The following is a 20,612-nucleotide window of genomic DNA, read 5'->3' on the forward strand; positions in this document are numbered from 1 at the left end:
AATTATTGAAAGTGCCTAATGTCTATAAATAATATAAATCTATCACTAGATCTGACATTTAGCCTAAACAATAAATAATTTAGGAGACATCCCAACAAACAACATTGTATTAAAAACTTAGTTTACAGCTCGAGATTTCAGGTAATATGTTCAGGTAATGGTTGATCTTCGACGGGATAAAATCTCTGAAAACCTAAACATATTATAATAGTTGATAATAGTATGTGGATCAGCATACCTATTGTTCTATTTTTTTCTCAATTTAAGTAACATTATCTCATCAAACAGCCAAACACAATTTTAATATTCGTTATTACACCTGAATTAACAATATATTATGCAACAATATTTCGCCACGATCGTTATAATATATTATTGAAGATATAAATGTACATAAAATTGTTCACTGTAATAAACCGAATCAAGACATAAACGCCAAATTTCAGAAACTCTAAAAAAATTTCTCGCCCCTTCGACAAAAGCAGTCAATACACTATTACATTAATCAACTTTGTAAATTAAACTGATCTCAATCAAATAATTCAATATTCCTATTAATAAATAATGTAATAATAATGTTCATAATATAATTACATCCTTTAATAACGCCGACGTTGATAACAAAAAAAAAAAGGTGGATAAGTGGATGTCGCTCTGCTGTACAGTAGGTTACAAGTGGGTCACTGTAATGGATGGTGTTAAATTTGAATTCAATGATATAATATCATTGTATAAGAAAAACGATTCTGAGCGAAAACGGTCAGTCAGCCTATGATTTTACCAAGTATATTTGATGATATTATTGTGAATAAAGTAATTTATATATAACCTATTTACTCGGAGCCTTGTTTTAAATTTTCAATCTTTAGCCATAAAAGTTAAACATTTTATACATTTTTAACCACAAAATAATTAATAAATTATAAATTTGATAAATGTTGTCAAAATTTGAACTTTAAATGCTTATAAAAAAAAATTGTGCCTATGTATTTTTAATATTTTTCAACTGCTATTAGAACGATATATCAGGAGCCTTATATCAAATTTTCACGCTTTTTTACCCAACAAATAAAAATTTATTGATATTTATAGAAAAAAAAACTAAAAAAATTGAAAACTGACAATGTCCGTAAACAGCTCAAAAAGAGTCAAAATATTTTCAACATTTTATGGTGTATAGAAAATGCTAATATAAACATTCAGTGAAATTTTCAAATATCTACAGTCATTCGTTTTTTAATTACAATAAAATAAGAAAATTGTTACATGAGAAATCGAGTAAATATCAAATGTTGTATAAATATAAATTTCAGACGCTCATAAAAATTTAATTTAAGTTTCTTCTAGACATTTTTTTTTTTGATAAAGGTAGACAAACTTATGAGTAATCTTATATTACATTTTAAAATCTTAGATTTAAAAAGAAAATTTTTATGAATTTCTAACTCAAAATAATTTGCAAATTTTCGTGATTTTTCCGTATTTTTTCAAGATTTGAACTTTAAACGTGTATAAAAAAAAACTGTGACTAAGGATTTTTAATTTTTTTCATCTGCCTTTGAAACAATAACCTAGGAGCCTTCTATTAAATTTTCAAGCTTTTTTACCCAACAAATAAAATTTTATTGATATTTATAGAAAAAAAATTTAAAAAAACTGAAAACTGACAATGTCCGTAAACAGTTCAAAAAAAGTCAAATTATTTTCAAAATTGTATTGTGTATAGAAAATGCAAATATAAACAACCAGTGAAAATTTCATGCATCTACGGTCATTTGTTTTAGAGTTACACCAATAACCAAAATCGATTTTGTTAAAAATCGATTTTGCGTAAAAATTCCCGTTTTTCCTTAATTTTTCTTTTGTTTTTCACATCGCTTTTGAAAACTACTGGGAAATTAAAATTTTGACCTCCCCAATGCACCAACGATATTCACTTTCCCATCGAACAAGATACTGAAGTCGAAAATCGAAGCATTATTTCGACTACTTATCGTGTACACAGACACAAAAATAAAAAAATAAAAAAAAAAATAAAAAAAAAAACACACATCATTGTAAAATCAATACATTCATCGTTTCACTCAGAATCTAAAATATATCAAACTATAAATTAATAAATTATGTACCAAGGGAATTATATTATATTATTATGCATAAATGTAACAGTTAACATTATATAGAATAGTTTTATTACAATAATCACTTTTTGAAAATGTTTAAGTTTTAATTTAAATGTATTGTACAAAATTTCGAAAGTTAAATCTATTTTATAACTTTAAATGTCTTTAATTATCATATTTTTTTAGTTTTTGTACTTTATATGTATATAATTTAATTTAAACAACTAATACTTGATTCTTTTGAATTTCCGTTTGAAGAAATAATAGTTTATTAAGTTGACCTTTTTATTTATCTTTCCATGCTGCGAGGTCCAATTGTATTGATTCACAACTGTACGTTCCCGAAAGCCTTAAAACAAAATTATAAGAAATTAGCTGAACGTACGAAATATTTAAAAATTGTATTGGTCATCTCCATCTGTATTTATATATCAAAAATAACAACACATAGCTATTATATATTTTAGTAATTTGTGGTATAAATACAATTAATCAAATATAATCAATTACTAAAAATAATAATACCAACCCATTTGGTGTGAAAATATCACTTGGTAATTTATCGATATTTGTCGTTAGACAAAATATTTGAGTAAGATCGAGACTCCATAAGACATCAAGTTGTTCTAATATTAAAAATATATAAAAAAAATACTATTATTCTAAATCCAGTAGAAAATCCGATACAAATAATTGTCACAAATACCTTTAGTAAAACTTCCTGGTTGACTTTCTACGTCACAAAATAAACGGTCACCATATCGAATACGATAAAATCCATCAGCGATTATGCACCTTGCAGTTTCACCAACCATTGCACCATCGACATTTGGTTCAAGCAAAGCTCCTACTAGCAAATCTATATCTTCAACACTATCATAACACTTTTGCAGTAAAAAAAGATCCTGAATATGATAAATCAGTAGTAAACATTGAAGTTAATAAATACAAGTAATACAACTTTATTTTAGATTCTGAGCATAAATGATTTTACAATGATGTGTTTTTTTTTATTATTATTATTTTTATTTGTGTCTGTTAATACAATAAGTACTTAATTGCAATAATGCTTCAATTATCTACTTCAGTATCTTCTTCGATGGGAAAGTAATGCTAGTTAGTGCTTAGGGAGGTCAACATTTGAAATTCCCAGTAGTTTTTAAAAGCGCCGGGAAAAACGGGAAATTTTATGCAAAATCGGTTTTTGTCAAATTCGACTTTCTTATTTTGTTATAATTCAAAAACGAATAACTGTAGATATTTGAAATTTACACGATAAAATGTTTATTTTTTCAATTCCTATACTTGATAAAATGTTTTGAATATTTTGACTCGTTTTGAACTGTTTACGGATATTTTCAACTTTCAATTTTTTTTTTCTCTTAATGTCATTAAAATGTTATTTGTTGGGTGAAAAGTTAATTAAAGGCTCCTGATATATTTTTAGAATAGAAATTGAAAAATATTAAATATACACAGGCACAATTTTATTTAAAAGTATTAAGTATTTTAAAGTTCGAATTTTGACAGAATAATTTTGTAATTAAAAACCATCCATTACAGTGACCCACTTGTAACCTACTGTACAACAGAGCGACATCTACTTACCCGCTTATTTTTGATTAGTTTGATTAAAAGTATAAAAATTATTACGAACAATTTAAAAATAACAACTTACAATAGGCTTTAATACGTTAGCTAGATCACTAAATGATGTAATATTTGGAAAACCGCAAATTTCTCTGACTCTGATGTATGGAGGTAAACCAATATCACGACCTCTTTGAATGTCTATACTAAGTAAGTCTAAGTCTGCAACAGTACTTATCCAATTATGAAACATACGACTTGATACCTGGATCAAATAATTTAGGTTAATTATACAAACAAAAATATTTCAATAAATATTATTATAAAACGATATTACCAATAAATTGTACGATGCTAATGGACAACGACCTGGCAGAAATGTCATTCCTCTGAGTAACTCTTCAAGCTTAGAACCACTGATCAACGGATCAGGAATTGTCATGTACTCGTTAAGTTTGAATTGTTCTACGATTTCATTGTTCTCGTCTAAAAAACTTGATCGGTTGCATAGTTAATATAAAGGACGTCTTTTAGTTAAAAACATTAACAAATTACAAATATATCGAAGGCACAACGTTGTGTGGAACTCGAAAACAACCTCCTGGAAATTCAACGGCCAATTGAGGCATAATTGATGGATCATACACAGTTTTAGTATCTTTAATAAGAGTCAACCCAACACTTTCACAATAATCACTACCTATGAACATGTTAGTATTTTAATAATAAATATTAAATTTATACATCTATAGATTATATAAAAATTAATCCCTATTTCCCTGGGTCACTCCATAACTTGAAAACGCCTTTACCGATTTGGCTTTAGCAGGACAGTTTGAAAGAAAATTTTAAGATAATACTCCGGAAAAAGTAGGATATCTGGATTGTAAAAATACATCAGTGGCACCATCTGACCAGCAATAAAATAAATTAAATAATAATATTTTTTTGTTTATTGTAAGGTTGCTGTTGGTTATGATTGAATATCATTTTAGACCTGTATATTATATTCGGTCAAAACCATACAACATAAAATTCGCTAAAGTGGTGCTAGCACAAGTATTTTGAGATTCGAGATGTTCGATAAACATTTTTAAGTTTTGGACGCCATACACCAAATATTAAATAGCGAATTGAACAAAGTTTCAATCATATAGACTCATATTGCTTATGGCTATATGGTTAATAAAAGTTAACGGGCAACGAAGTGCACGGAATCAGCTAGTATTTTATATTTTTAACTAATGAATATTGTACCTTTTATAATTCTTAATAATTACATTTATATGTATACACAATAAAAAATGTTTACATCGAAAGATTTATAATTAAAATAAGTGACTCCTAAAATAAGAACCTACCAAGTAAAACCGGTAAGTAATCTCGGTAAACTATAATCTGTAGAGCTGCGATTATGATCCTTCGAGCTTCTTGGTACAGTATTTCATCTGACCAATCTGGATTCTCCTTGAGTAACAATCCTGCTATAAGATTATGAAACCTAAGAAACGTCTCTTCGTATAATATAAGACCGAAGTGCTGATTCTTTCTAGGATCGCCTAAAAACAACATTTTTAAATATCATTATGAGTTCCATATTTGTGATATTTTTAGTTTTTACAGTACCTCGGTCGAAACAATAAGTCACATTAGTTCGACCACCACAAAATGTTGATCCGTTCCTTTGGTCTTGAGCACCAAATTCTTGTCCATCAATCATCTCAGTTTTTAATCTTCCAAGCTTATGAGATCGAAGAGAGTCTGCTTTGGCAGCGGTCGGTCCGTACACTTGAGATGCGTCAACAAAAGCAGTTTGTTGATTTACCTGAGAAATTAGATAACATATTAGATTTTTATAATTATTAGAGTTTGTACTTTATGTATGATATCAATCATTTTAATATTAAAAGCACAAAATAACAACAATATTATGCACTATGCAGTACCTATACTGAAATTCGTGGCCCTACTATTTATGGCAGGGCTACAAGTAAATGAATTTGTTAAGTTAAGTTAGTAGTTAGGACCTATAAGAAAAATTTAGTTAAGTTAAGTTGAATTCTAACCTATATATTTTTAACAAATTAACAAAGTTACAATTAATTTAATTAATAGATACAAATTAACTTTTTAATCGATGCGAATATAAATAAAATGTATTTACATTATATTATGTAGATAACCACATGCCCACAAAATGGATGAACGTCCATACAAACGAATTTTAAATGTCTACAAATAGCTTTAAATGCTTTCAACATCTTTTGAAAATTTTACCATGTACCTATATTAAATGCTAATATTATCATTTAGTGAACATTTCAAGTATCTACAGTTATTCGTTTTAAATTATAATAAAATAACAAAGTCTATTTTGTCATGATTTCCCTAATTTTAGACTGAGCGATAAATGTATTGATTTTACTGATGTGGTTTTTTTAATAACCATAGATACTTTAAATGTTCAACAAATGTTTATATTAGTATTTTCTATACATGGTAATGTACCTATATATATAATAATTTTCAAAATGCATTAACTCTTTTTGAGCTATTTATCGACAAATTACATTTATTGTTCTAATAGTAAAACAAATTACTATAACAGCAATATTAATATATCATATAATATACTTAGCAATAGACGGATTGTCTTCGATCAGAATTGTTTTGCGTGTGAAATGATTTATCATTGAATTAAAATGTAACACATACATTAAGTACAGTCATTAGTGATAACTTACTCAATGACGAGATACACTTAAGGAAAATTTTAGTACCTACCTACTAATTTTAGTCTATAGAAAGTTAAATGACCGTTTAAATATAATATTATAATTGATATAAAACAAAATTCAAAATATTATAACATAAATAAAAAATATACGATAATATAAATCATTACTCACGGGTATCTGGGGAGTTATTTCACAGTTGAAATCAAAAGAAGCTGTCATTGCTCGTCTAAATGGAAGACAAGTTTTGTTGATTTCAGAATATGACGGGTCTAATGGGCTGATCTTAATCACTGCTTGGCAAATATATGGAATATTTTCCTCACCCTGAACTGTACAACAATCCGCTGGGGGCACTAAAAAATTATTTATTATCATTATTTTATAAAAATCGATTTTATTTTATAGTACCTAAATACCAACTGACAACTAAAAAAAAAAATATATCAGTATATTATGTTGAAGCTAAGTATAACCTAAAATATAATATTTGAACTTAACGCGCACTTTTAAGTTTTAAGATTCTTATTACTGTACCTATAAGGTTTTTTTCTTTGAACTATAATTTAATTAAAACGGCAAAGTAGTATTCTATAAACATTTGAAACACGTTCGTGAACTTAGCGGCAATCATGTAACAGAATTCAATTAAACCTATTCAACATTTTTGTTGGACGTTTGTTGGACATTGTTGGAAAGTGTTTACAACTTGTTAGACTATCATAAATAACTTATGAGCAATTTTCCAAAACTGCAGCTATGTTACCATCAACAGCCAACACTAAATCAACCACATCAAAAAATATCCAAAATTGTTAGTAACGGTTTGTTGGACATTGTTGGGAAAGGTCCGACCATTTATTGGATATCCCTTAATTTTAAACGAACTTTTGAAGAAGTGCCGCTGATTTCACACAAATCTTTCTTTCAAATATGCCATCAATAAAAAGAGCCAAGTTGAAAAAAAATTTATATTTAATAAAAAATCTAATTTCAAAAAAAGGCTAGTTAAATTAAAAAAGCCTAGGTAGTTGAATAAAAAGTAAATTTAACGAAAAAAAGTTAAATGAAAAAGGCCAACTTTAATAACAAAACCTAAATTAATAAAAATCAAAATGAATAAAAAACCTGTATTATTAAATTTGGACTTTTTCGTTTAACTTGTTCTTATTCTATTAAGATTTTTTATTAAATATACTTTTTTTATTCAATTATGAATATTGTTATTCTACTTGGATTTTTTTATCCTAATTAGATTTAATTTTTAACGGCGTTTTACCCGCAAAGTTGGATGGCATTAAACTAATATCATGTGTAACAAACTGGCCGATTTGATTGACATGATAATTTCTAATGTCTGGAGGATCAAATAAAGATGATTTTGGCCAAAACAATTCCAACTGCAATTTGCGAGCTCCTGGCAATTCCATACCATCCTTATATTGTAATCGAAAAGTAAAGTTACCTGTTAACGTAATTTAAATATATGAATGTTGTCAACTAGGTACAGAAAATAATTATATATATTATTAACTATTAATTTGTGCATAGAATGAGTTTGTCTTCTTGCTAATTAATACAAACACAAATTAGGTAGTAGGTTTAATAATAGTTAGTTTACAACATGCATACTAACTACTAATTAGTAATTAATAATTGAATTGTCAAGTTAATAAAGACTAAAGAGTATACTTGTATAATTGTATAGGTGTTTCTAATACCTTTAATAAAATGGTACGATTATAATAAGACATGTTAAACACTTATTGACATTGCGAACAACTTACTCTTCCTGCAATATCAACACTCTAGTCAATATAACAACTTATAACTAATCTGTGTTTTATCTAAATAAATCAGTGGCGTGCCCAAGAATTTTAATTTTCCAAATTATTATTGTCTACTAAAAACTATTAAAAAATATCATTACAGCTAAGAAACTTAACAACAATTAAGTAAAAAAAATTATATATTATACTAGTTAGAAACCATTTCCAACTTAATTTTAAAACAAATAAAATATCTTTGGTTGAAACGGTATCCAGGCGAAACGGTGACACAGCCTTAGCTTAGGCATTCTCTACTCAACTGTACACACTGCCACTCTGCAACAAGTGGGGGCTAGGTTGATTTTGAGCCACGAACTATAATATCTATATTCTATAACGAGATTTTTCCCACACTTCTTAAATTTCAATCGATCATAAACCATAAACAGTTAGGTATGATTATCATAGGTTCTATAATTAGGTACATGGAATTTATTTCGGTGTACCACTCAGAAATTCAGTACCTACAACAATCGGTTATTCATATTATGGTGAATTGAATTATTAAAAAATAATAATATTCTATGTTTAATGAAAATTTCATGTATCTAAATAATTGATAAAAAATCCAGATTTTTATCTTTATCTTGAGAATTAAATTATTATGTATCTGTTATCTTCCTACTATTCTACCAATTATATCTTATGTTTAAATAGATATTTAAAAAATTATCTTTATACAATACTGGTTATAAGTTACAACATGTGTTATAACTTATAAATAATAGCAGAATTCATCAACATGAGATCATTTTAAGATAATATTATTGAAATATTATGTATAACTATATTATAATTCAAAAGGTACTTACATTTAATAATTTTTATAATATCATCAGATTATTAATTATCAATAATTATTATTATTATTATTATTAAATTAATTATTAATGATAACAATATTGACCACTTACCATCATCGTAATATGCTGGACCCAGTCTAATATAAGGAGTATTAGTTGAACCCCATAATGGATGTTCTAAGTTATTGCACGTACCATCAATGGTTCTATATTTAGAAGTGCTATTGCAAGTAACCGATGGTGCGCAGTTACAATAATATGTGTCGCTTACTACCACATTTTTAATTAAATTTACTTCAGGGTAAGTTTCAGCCTAAAAATTAAAAAGCAAATTATATAGATAGTGTAAACAGTACAAATAGAAAAGTATTTTCGAATCATTATAATTAGTTAATGCTCAACAATTATTTTGTATTTATTTTAAATACACGGCTTTATACATAGGTAGTAAATCAATAGAATTAAATAGAAATATATTTATCACTTACCTATCACATATACTCACTATACAGAACATATCCTGAGCAGAGCGATGAATGTACTGATTTTACAATGATGTGTGGGTGTTTTTTTTATTTTTTATTATTATTATTTTTATTTGTATCTGTCATCACCTTTTAGGACAGTAAAAATGCTTCGTTTTTCCTTCAACAGCATCTTTTGTGGTAGGAAAGTGAATCTAGTTGGTACTTTGGAGAGTCAAAAGTAAAAAATCTCAAATATTTTTCAAAAGAGTCATACAAACCAAACAAAAAATTAAGTGATAACTAAGATTTTCACGTAAAATCGATTTTTGACAAAATCTTGGTTTTTGCTGTAACTCTAAAAAATATTACCACAGATAGGTGCACGCAATTTTTATATATGTATATTGTATATATATATTTAATATTTAACATATATATAATATATATATATAGTTCTCTTTAATCCTTCCAGTTTCCGATCGTATAGACTATAGGGTAAGTCATAACCTGGTGGAAACTGTGAGGGACTCGGTCGGATGTCCTCATAATGAGCTTTTGTTGCTATCAGTGAGCAAGTGAGCCTTTCCTGCCACTTTTTTAGTCTTGTCATTGTTGGTAGTTCTGTGGTGGGTTCGCTGGTTTATTGAATGATTTTCTAGATTTTAGTCAACTAAATAATTGCACTTCACCAAACATGGCGTGTCGGTTTTTTCCTTTCGACCATTGCTGCTACTTCTTTTCTTATATCTGGAGGTGTAATTCCGCTCAAGATTAGAATTTTTTCTATCGGTGACGGTGTGGTTTCAGGCCGGTAATTATCTTATTTGTGTTGTACAGGTCCACGCGTTTAGCATGTGCTGACTGTCGCCATACTTAGATAGCGTACTTCCCAGCTGAGTAGCAAAGGGCCGGACCGGACATCCGTAGTATCATTGAGCAAGCCCCCCATCTTGTTCCAACTAATTTTCGATATAAGTTATTTCTTGAATCAATTTTTTTCGCCGCACCTTCTCAATACACTTAATATGTAAGAGCATGATCTAATTTCACTCCTAGGTAATTAAGGTTATCTACATAGCGTATTTTTACCCCTTGCCAGTTAACGTTCAGTTTCCTTGTTGCATCTCGATTTCTAAGATGGTATGCGCACACTTGTGTCTTTTAGGGGTTTGGCTATACATGGTTTATATTATAGTATTCAGTTAATGTCTCTAAAGACTTCTTAATTGTTTCCTCTATTTCTATGAAATTGCTTCCCGGTGTGCCTACTGTTAAAAAATGATTCGTTGCAAGTCCTCTTGGCTGATTATATGTGTAAATATTAAAAATGAATGGTGTCAGTACTATCCTGAGGTAAGATATTATTTCACATCTTCCATTTGCTATTTTTTCCTCTAGAACATTAAGTCTTTTAATAGCATTCCAATTATTCTGGTAAACTTAGAGTCTTTCGTAAATTCATAATCTTATTCCTGAGCAGGCGGTGGTTGCATATATGCAACACCAGTAATAAACTATTTATCATAACCACTCTCGATATGATTTGCCAAGTTCAGTGCTTGGCTTGTACAACTTTTTCCCGGTCGAAACCTCGCTTGTTCCTTAATCAGATTATCATCTATCGAAAGTGCAATTCTATTTATAATAATTTATACACGTGGCATAGCAGTACCACTAGTCGGAAATCACTAGCATCATTGCCCACTTTGCCTGATTTGAGGAGTGCTACTGTTCACACACAGAGTCGCGGCGAAGATAACGCACACCACTGCCCTTCCGTCCTCCTCACGCTTATCGTACCTTATTTTTATATTTGACTGTAATTAAAATTATCATTATTATTAGTACGCCCTTTTCTAATTGTATAATTATTATTTATGCGTCTATCGGCGATTGCACTTTTGCGGTTTCAGGTTTCTGTCACAGAACACGGCACCGGTAACTCGCCAGTCCGTCACAGAACACGAGACCGGCTGAAATAATCACCGATAGACAGCATATAAAAGGCCGCACGACCAACGCCAATGCACCAGTCTTTTACCTGATCTGTAGCAAGACCCACCCAGGCAGACTTGCGCATTTCAGGTAGAAACCTCCACAACATCGGTACTTCTGTTGATTTTAGTGTATTTTATTTTTTTTCGTGTCTTACCGTTAGTTATAAGCTTATGTGCTATTTTTGGCGTGGGGTGATGTTAAGATGTACTTTTGTTTGTGTTTTTTTCGTTATTAGAGTGCTTTAGTAGTTTCCAGGCCTTGCGGCTATTTTGTGTCATATCTAGATTCTCTATAGTCTATTGTCTTTATCCAATCATATTCCTTCTCTCGTTAGCTATCTGTCTGTCGAGATTTTCTCCTAACTCTCGTTTTCGATAAAGGGTCATTCTCATATTCCTTTTCATATTCCTTTAAATCTTCTATTCAGTTTTGTCTTAGGCCTGAGATAAAGTTTTGTCTAAATCCCTAAGATCGTCTTCCTTGCCATCTTCTGAACGGTTTTACGAAAATGTTCATAATTGGTCGACCTTGGTTAAAAATAGTTTGATTCATTATCTAATTCCTTGGAAAACTCATCCAATCAAGGATTTTCAAAATGAAACCTTCGTTGGAAACTAACAATTCTAGACTTGACCTCCACATAAGTGCGACACATGATGGGCCTATGTTTTAATACTGGTATGGGCGTCAATGCGAATTTATGGCACTGGGATTCTATTCCCGCACTTGCAAAGATGTTATTGTGGTTGTATTCTCTACACCAGCGTCCACTATTAAAAGACGCCGGGACCTTTACGTCATGTAATAAAGATAATTGACTTTGACCCCTCTTACATTGGGTCTATTTTGTTGATAGGATCTTTGCGTTTATTGGACACACAAAATATCCCACTCCACTTTCTTGCACATCTCAGACATCAATATTTCTTTATTTGGTGTTAAGCCTTTAAAATTAATTGATACCATCGCCATATTAGGCCCTGAAAGGACCGTTTCACAATCTGTCCATGGTTAGTAGAACTGGCCAGAAAATATAGTATTATTTTAAAAGTTCCATGTGGTTCTTGGTAAATGCTACATTCGCTTTTTCCGGGGGCCCCCCTTGGAAGTTTCTAAGGTTTTTACCTAATTTTTGAATTAGGAACATGAAAATAACAAAATCGTTTTTTTCAAAAACTGTAACTGTATTTACATAAGTTTCTATTTAATTTGTCAAAGTTATTAAGTAAAGTTCTGTAAAAAAGTAATGACAAAAATAAAATACGCACACTACACTTACTGTACAACCAATATCTACGTTCATTGCTTCGCAGTTCTAATATTTACAGAGTACCTAATAATTTGTTTTAAATGTACTAAATAAAATTTATAACTAACCTGAATACTTGAACACCAGAATAATGCAACCAAAAATACTAAAATAAGTGAATTATTCATTGATCGAAAATTCCTCCATACATACTGTAAAAAATAATAATATATGGTAATAAATTTTAGCTATTATAAAACCCAACAAAAACTCCGCTGAACTCCGTATAAAAAAATGCTAAGAAGTAAAAAATCTATTCTAAAAGTTGTGACATTATTTTATAGCTAAGTCTTTAAACTGTAGATATCATTAACGTGATATCATGCTTTAAATTTTGTTATGGTAGTTACAGAAGATGAATTTTGAATTCGAAACCGGTCGTTAAATATAAACCTAATAGAACTCAAGGTTATGCTTTATTTATTTATATATTATACACGTTTGTATAAAAATTATAAATATATAATATATATTACTACCGGATCCCACGCACTTCATTGCGCGTAAAAAATTACAACTTTTAAAAACATTGTGATAGTTCAACTCCTTTTGGGTGTAACTCAGCCTCTCTGGTAGGCAATCTGACTACGTCGGATCGCGGACAATGTGCGACAGTCGACAGCTTATCAAGTAGGCAATGTGCGAAAATTTGATTTGATGCATGCTTGCACCTGATATGCCCAATTAACCAATGGCAATCAAATAATAAATATAAATTACTACTAATTATTTTTCCTATAACCAATAGCAACCATTTATAAACAAAAATGTCCACCGGAAATCTCAAAATCCCTGTTTGAGCACTTTCTCAAGTTTGGGGTGAGAGGATGAAAAATGGTTTACGACCTATTTTCATACTTACCAAATACACAAATAAATTTCATTAAAATCGGTCGAGCCATTTCAGAGGAGTCAGGAGATTTTTAAATTATAATTTTTAATATTCTTTATCTTTATCATTTTTTAAGTTTTAAATTTTTGGATGACAACATAATTTTTCAATTTATGCTTTTAATGCAAAATATTTTTCTAAGTATTTCGATACATAAAAATCGATTTTAGGGCGAGTAGTTTATGAGCTATGACTTATGAGTATTTAAAGTTCAGAGGAACGGACCGGAGTGATACGTGGTTACCCCGTAAAATGTTGTCCATCAAAACTTGAAATACTTATATTATGTTAAACACTTATAACTCATGAACTAGATACTCGTTGTAAATTCTATTTATATCTATAGAAATACTTTGAAAAAATACTTAGCATTTGAATATGAAATTAAAACTGTATGTTGTCATTCAAACAGAAAAAAACTTAAAAAATTAGAAGGATAAATAATATTAAAAATCAATTATTTTCAAAAACACATTGGTTTATAACGACGTCGAAACCATGTAAAAAAAAATATTTAAAACAATAATATTGTTTTTAAATAGTGAGTGGTTCATGATAAAAGAATCGCCATTTATTTTATTATCTACAAATATACCTATTGGCATATTAGAGGTACTTACATTTGGAAATTTTAAAATAATTAAATTTTTTCGATTTTACCAAAAACATTTATTGTTTTAAATTTGAATTGAGTGATTTTTTCATAGATTTTAATAAAGAATGTGAAGTAGGAAATTAAATAAAAAATACTCCGTTACATTGTTTTGACTTATGTTTATTTTTTTTCGAAAAAATTTAATTATTTTAAAACTTCCAAAAGGTGTAACTCATTCAATTTTTGGTTTAGAACTATGGTCAATGGATGAAAATTACTTAGAATAAAATAATCTATCCATATCCGGTGACAAAAATAGGTGTTGCAATTTAAAAAAAAAATTTGTATTGCGCATGCGCATACTACAAGAGTTAAAAATTTGAAATTTGTCCTTAAATGTGTACTTCAGTACCCCTAAGCTATTGCAGCAAACCGTATTTCAATCTAAGATTATCGGGCTGAGATATTTAGTGGTACATTTAAAACGGGACACACTGTATATAAACATTTCACAAAGTAAGACTCATTCATTTAAAAAGTAATAACATTTTTAAAAAATTTAGATTCTAACAAAAGTTAAGTTAAAAATTCTCATAATTCATAAAATATAAAAAAAAAGTTTTTGAATTTAAAATGTATTTTACGACTAGACCTGAATACGTAATTGAAAATACGCCACTACATTTAGGTACTGCACAAAACGAATTACATAAACTAACTGATAAGTAATAACATTAAACGAAAATTCAATATAGCCTTGCATACATACAATGTACTTACTATTACAATTATTTGTAAATTTAATTGTTATCAATCTGAAATGTGTTGAAAATACTTATCTACGCCAATACAAAATAACACATATTTTACACCTTTATAATTGTAACGAATCTTGTCAGAGATGGGTATCTATTAAGTTCACTTTATTTAATTCTACTAGGTACGCAGGTAATATTGTAAAATTAAACACAACTTACGGAAAAAAACCCATTACCTAAGTAATTATGTGTTTAAAAAATCCCACTCTGAATATAATATAATTACCTAAATGAACTGTAATGCAATCAAATTACATTAATTGTTTTACACAGTACCTATAACATAAAATTATTACAACCGTAATAAATTAAAAATTCGTTGTAAATCACAAAATAACACTTGTGCTTAAAACTATTTTCCTAATAGTTATTTACATATTAACATGTGGACCTTGTATAAACATAAAATGGATTGTACCTAATCAATTTAATTAAATGAGTAATAATATATAGTGAATTAATTAGGTATTATATATTATTTAAACTCATAGTAATTAAAAATATACCAACCATAAATTGATTTTTCTATGAACTATAGTAAAAATGTAATTCCTATTTTCCTTATGACCACGTCATAGTTACAACAAAATAATTTCGATTGTATACAATAATAATTATATATTTATATATTTTATTTCCCGAGTGGAACGATAAATGTAGTACTGGTTTACAATGATTTTGTGTGTGTGTGTGTCTGTCATCAATTAGGTCATCACCTTCTGGAGCAGTAAATTGTTGGTCCGTTGAGACTTCATAATACAACGGCAATGATCATAAGATATTGGTCCATTACTTTACGACTACATAATTCTTAACCTATAGAAAAATAAGCTCCCAATTATCTTTCACGTAACCTTGACTGGTCTTTATTTTCTAACATGGTCATATAGTATATTAGCTGCGAAACAATTTGAAACTCTTTTTGACCCAAACTCTTCAAGATCTCAACAGACATTGAGTAAAATTAAAATACTTTAATATTCTCTAACATTGTGTCATTATCATTGAAGCCACTGAAAATACAATAGGTAAAACCACGGTTTAAGATAGTATGGTTGCCCAACGATCCATTATAAAAGTGCTATTACATGACCAACGATATGAATCCAAAAATCACGCGATCTGGTCACTTTTTTTATCTACAGCGCGAGGACTTCTTATTCCTAGAGAATTTCCAATTCATAGAAGACTTCTAAATTCTTTGAGGATATCTCGAATTCCTAGAGGATAACCATTTCTTGAGGACAGCTTGTCTCCCAAGGACAGTCTGGTATAGATGTAGATACTGCTATCAGCACTAGGTACTACCATCAACACTATACTGCCGTGCTAAGCGAAAAAGCAGTATCTCCAATTTTAGTCGAAATTGAGATATTGCTACATGGGGGTTAACAATGTGGTTTTGTACCATTTTTCGCAGTGAAAAAGCAGTATATCCAATATTTAACATTGAAAATGAGCATTTGAAATTAAGAAAATAAACAGTAAGTCCATAATTTTTGTGAAACTAGTAGCAAAAATACAGTAGATCCCAATAAGTAGCAAATAAGCAGTAAGTGACGTGGAGTTACTGTTATTTCGCTTATTTTCAAAACATTTTAAACAGTAACTAAAAACACAGTATCTCCGTATAGTATATTTGATAATATTGGTGTATAAATTATATTCTGTAGTCACAACCACGGTTTCAGATTTATATTAAAGGTAATCATGGTCACACAGCTAATATGTTCATTAGGTATCAATTTGATGGAATACTGAATTATTAACAAATGTTCTATTTTTAGGCTATGTTATCACAGATAAGTAAATTGTTGTTGTTGTTACAAAATTCAAATGCATCACTGAATCATTATAATTTTGTTACTGTAATATCGTTGACTCTTTGTAGATTTTTGAATTTAGTAAAAGTATAAATATAAAATATAAGACCAATGCTTAGTGACATTGTTCATATAAAGGCAGAAAGAGGGTTGAATTATTTGCTTTACAGTGAATATTGTCCATTTGGAAAACTTGATTTTTTAAAAAACAACATCATTAAAAATGGAATTTCAAAACTAGAGTTCTTGGTATTCATCCAAGCAAAAAGGAAATTATCATAAAAACATTAGTTCCTTTAATGCCAGAAACAAGGAAACAATTCAGGCTAGATTTTCCATGTTCTATGGAAGCACCAGATTTATACAGTGACAACGAAAATAAAAAATATTGATATAATGATAGTTATTATTATAAAAATGTCAGTCTGATTAAATTATTTTTAATTATTTTAAAAATTATTTTATAAATTGTTAATTTAAAGTAAAAAGGTACTTACTTGCTCAAAAGTGTTTGCAACACTAGCCTTTATTAATTTATAGGTTTTAATGTATCATACTTTTAAACAATTATTATTATACTATTCTAGTATTCTAACAGTAAAAATTTTTTTCTGTTTCTATCATTGCGAATGAGTAATAAATTATAAAAATACAAATTTAGTTAAATAATATAAAAATTAAAATGTCACGAAAAACTAAGTCAACAACCTTGTATTACTTTTTTAAGCCTTCATTGCCAAAACAAACAAAATCCGGTAGGTTATATGCTGTTATGCTGCTATTTGCAATAGGTTACCTACATGATTACCTACTTGGTACAAATTAAAAAACAAATACTTAGGTATTTATTATAGCTAAAAATAATTTTATTATTTTTACCATTTTTCATTTTAGATGTAAATGGAAAAAAGGTGGGTAAGTGGATGTCGCTCTGCTGTACAGTAGGTTACAAGTGGGTCACTGTAATGGATGGTGTTAAATTTGAATTCAATAATATAATATCATTGTATAAGAAAAACGATTCTGAGCGAAAACGGTCAGTCAGCCTATGATATTACCAAGTATATTTTATGATATTATTGTGAATAAAGTTATTTATATATAACTTATTTACGTGGAACCTTGTTTTACATTTTTAATCCTTAGCTACAAAAGTTGAACATTTTATAAATTTTTAACTGGGTACAAAATAATTATTACATTTTAAATTTGATAAATTTTGTCAAAATTTGAACTTTAAATGCTTATAAAAAAAAACTGTGCCTATATATTTTCAATATTTTTCAACTGCTATTGTAACAATATATCAGGAGCCTTGCATTAAATTTTTACGCTTTTCTACCCAAAAAATACAATTTTAATGATATTTATAGAAAAAAAAACTAAAATAATTGAAAACAGACTAAGTCCGTAAACAGCTCAAAAAGTGTCAAATTAATTTCAAAATTTTATCGTGTATAGAAAATGCTAATATTTCAGTGAAATTTTCAAGTATCTACAGTCATACGTTTTTTAATTACAACAAAACAAGAAAATCGTTACACGAGAAATCGAGTGAATATCAAATGTTGTAAAAATATGAATTTCAAACGCTCATACAAATTTAATTTGACTTTCTTGTAGACATTTTTTTTTTTTTGATAAAGATAGACAGACTTATGGATAATCTTGTATTACATTTTCAAATCTTAGATTTAAAAAGAAAAATTTTTATGAATTCTCAACTCAAAATAATTTGCTAATTTTCGTGATTTTTCCGTATTTTGTCAATATTTGAACTTTAAATGAATAAATAAAAACTGTGACTAAGGATTTTTAATTTTTTTCATCTGCCAATGAAACGATAGCCTAGGAGCCTTCTATTAAATTTTCAAGCTTTTTTACTCAACAGATACAATTTTATTGATATTTATAGAAAAAAAAAACTAAAAAAAATGGAAATTGAAAATGTCCATAAAAAGCTCAAAATAAGTGAAAATATTTGGAAAATGTTATGGTGTATAGGAAATGCAATTTTAAACATTCAGTCAAAATTTTATGTCCCTACGGTAATTTGTTTTAGAGTTACACCAAAAACCAAAATCGATTTTCTCGAAAACAGATTTTTCGTAAAAATTCCCGTTTTTCCTTAATTTTTCTTTTGTTTTTCACGTCGCTTTTGAAAGTTACTTTTATTTTTGACCCCCCAAAATACCAACTAGATTCACTTTCCTATCAGAAAAGTTACGGTTGAAGAAAATCCTAGCATTTTTACTGTCCTAAAAGGTGATGACAGACACAAAAAAAAATTAAAAATTAAAAAAAAAACTAAAAAAAAACATACAATGTAAAAATCAACATTCATCGCTTCTCTCAGAATCTAAAAATATATTAATATTTAAATTTACAATATTTATAAAACTTATATCCTAAATAGTATACCACACTATACAATTAGTACAAGTTAGTGATGGGCAAAATTATCTTGGTCTTGCAGCAAGACCAAGACCAAGACCAATATCAAGACCCACACTGTATAGAGTCTTGCAGTCTTGCAATATTTATTGTAATTTTTTTTTTTTAAATGTTCGCAGAAAACATGTAATTTAGTGTAGGTTTAATGAAATAATTTATTAGGTATATAATAAAATTGTAATATTGATGCATTTGACGTACAACGCAAATAGCAATACAGAAATTTAATGGAATTATTTTTAGATGCCAAATATGACACAAACGTTGATGTGCGAGCTGTGAGCACATACAAATATTATAATAATAACACCAGTCACCAATACGGGCGATACGGTATATATATAAACAGCAATATTTATTTAGGGCCGTAAATACCTCTCTATTGAATATAATACTAAGTAAATAATTAAAGTTGGTACTTGGAGTATTATTATTATATTGTACGCATCTATTTCGTTTGCTTGCTATTCATGTAATACTGTCAAATTGTATATTGTGTATATAGGTACTAACGTTGATACTCGATTCATGATTGTCGTATTTGCGCCGCTAACGTTTAAACATTTATTATTACATTTATTAAAATTAGTGTAAACGATAATACTGATACAATAATAAAAAATCTAGATTCAACATCCCATCCACAATCTAATAGTAAATGTTGTGACTTTTTTGAAATCAGCAGTAGTAGTAACAATCAGATTTCTGGCAAGTGTAAATTGTGCGAAAGAAACAAGAGGACAGTTCATATTCAAATGAAGAATAGAAACACTTCAGGTTTAAAAAAAAATTTGGTTTCAGCACATAGAAAAGAGGCACAAATACTTTTTATAAACATTAAACATATAAATATTTTTTGTCGAGTGTTGCTTGCAGGTTTAATCCAAGGGATCACATAGCTGCAAAATCTGAATTGACTAGTGACTTGAGGGAATAGAAAATTACAAAATCAATTAATAAAAAGTGTATTAATATTATTATGAAAACAATAAACATAATAATTATTTAAAAATAAGTGCAAAATGAAATAACTGTTTGTGTTTGAACCTTGAATTATATATTTATATATATACATAATCTCTCTCTATGTATATATATAATTTATTGTACAATATAGTTATACCTTAGAGATAATAAACAATTAACAAATTCTACAAACTCATAGCATTTATAGAG

General features: G+C 28.4%; 1 protein-coding gene across 4 annotated transcripts; it reads right to left on the minus strand.

Annotated features, from left to right (window-relative positions):
* Positions 1 to 1,482: 1,482 nt before the first annotated feature.
* Positions 1,483 to 15,380, minus strand: LOC132943778 (chorion peroxidase-like). 4 transcript variants are annotated; one of them, XM_061012875.1, is made up of 14 exons: positions 15,319 to 15,347; positions 15,122 to 15,250; positions 12,923 to 13,006; positions 9,192 to 9,393; positions 7,728 to 7,913; positions 6,623 to 6,804; positions 5,340 to 5,538; positions 5,071 to 5,272; positions 4,269 to 4,409; positions 4,051 to 4,207; positions 3,802 to 3,978; positions 2,830 to 3,028; positions 2,653 to 2,749; positions 1,486 to 2,472 (listed from the first exon to the last, which is right to left on the minus strand). In XM_061012875.1, the coding sequence occupies exons 3-14, from the start codon at positions 12,980 to 12,982 to the stop codon at positions 2,409 to 2,411; spliced, it is 1,866 nt and encodes a 621-aa protein (XP_060868858.1). In that variant the 5' UTR covers positions 12,983 to 13,006; positions 15,122 to 15,250; positions 15,319 to 15,347; the 3' UTR covers positions 1,486 to 2,408. The 4 variants fall into 4 exon arrangements, with proteins under 4 accessions (XP_060868860.1, XP_060868858.1, XP_060868857.1 ...); XM_061012874.1 differs by having other exon boundaries at positions 15,122 to 15,380; XM_061012876.1 differs by lacking the exon at positions 15,122 to 15,250 and having other exon boundaries at positions 15,319 to 15,375.
* Between the last annotated feature and the right edge of the window lie 5,232 nt (positions 15,381 to 20,612).

Source organism: Metopolophium dirhodum, chromosome 4 (assembly GCF_019925205.1).
Source record: "Metopolophium dirhodum isolate CAU chromosome 4, ASM1992520v1, whole genome shotgun sequence".
Classification (NCBI taxonomy): domain Eukaryota; kingdom Metazoa; phylum Arthropoda; class Insecta; order Hemiptera; family Aphididae; genus Metopolophium; species Metopolophium dirhodum.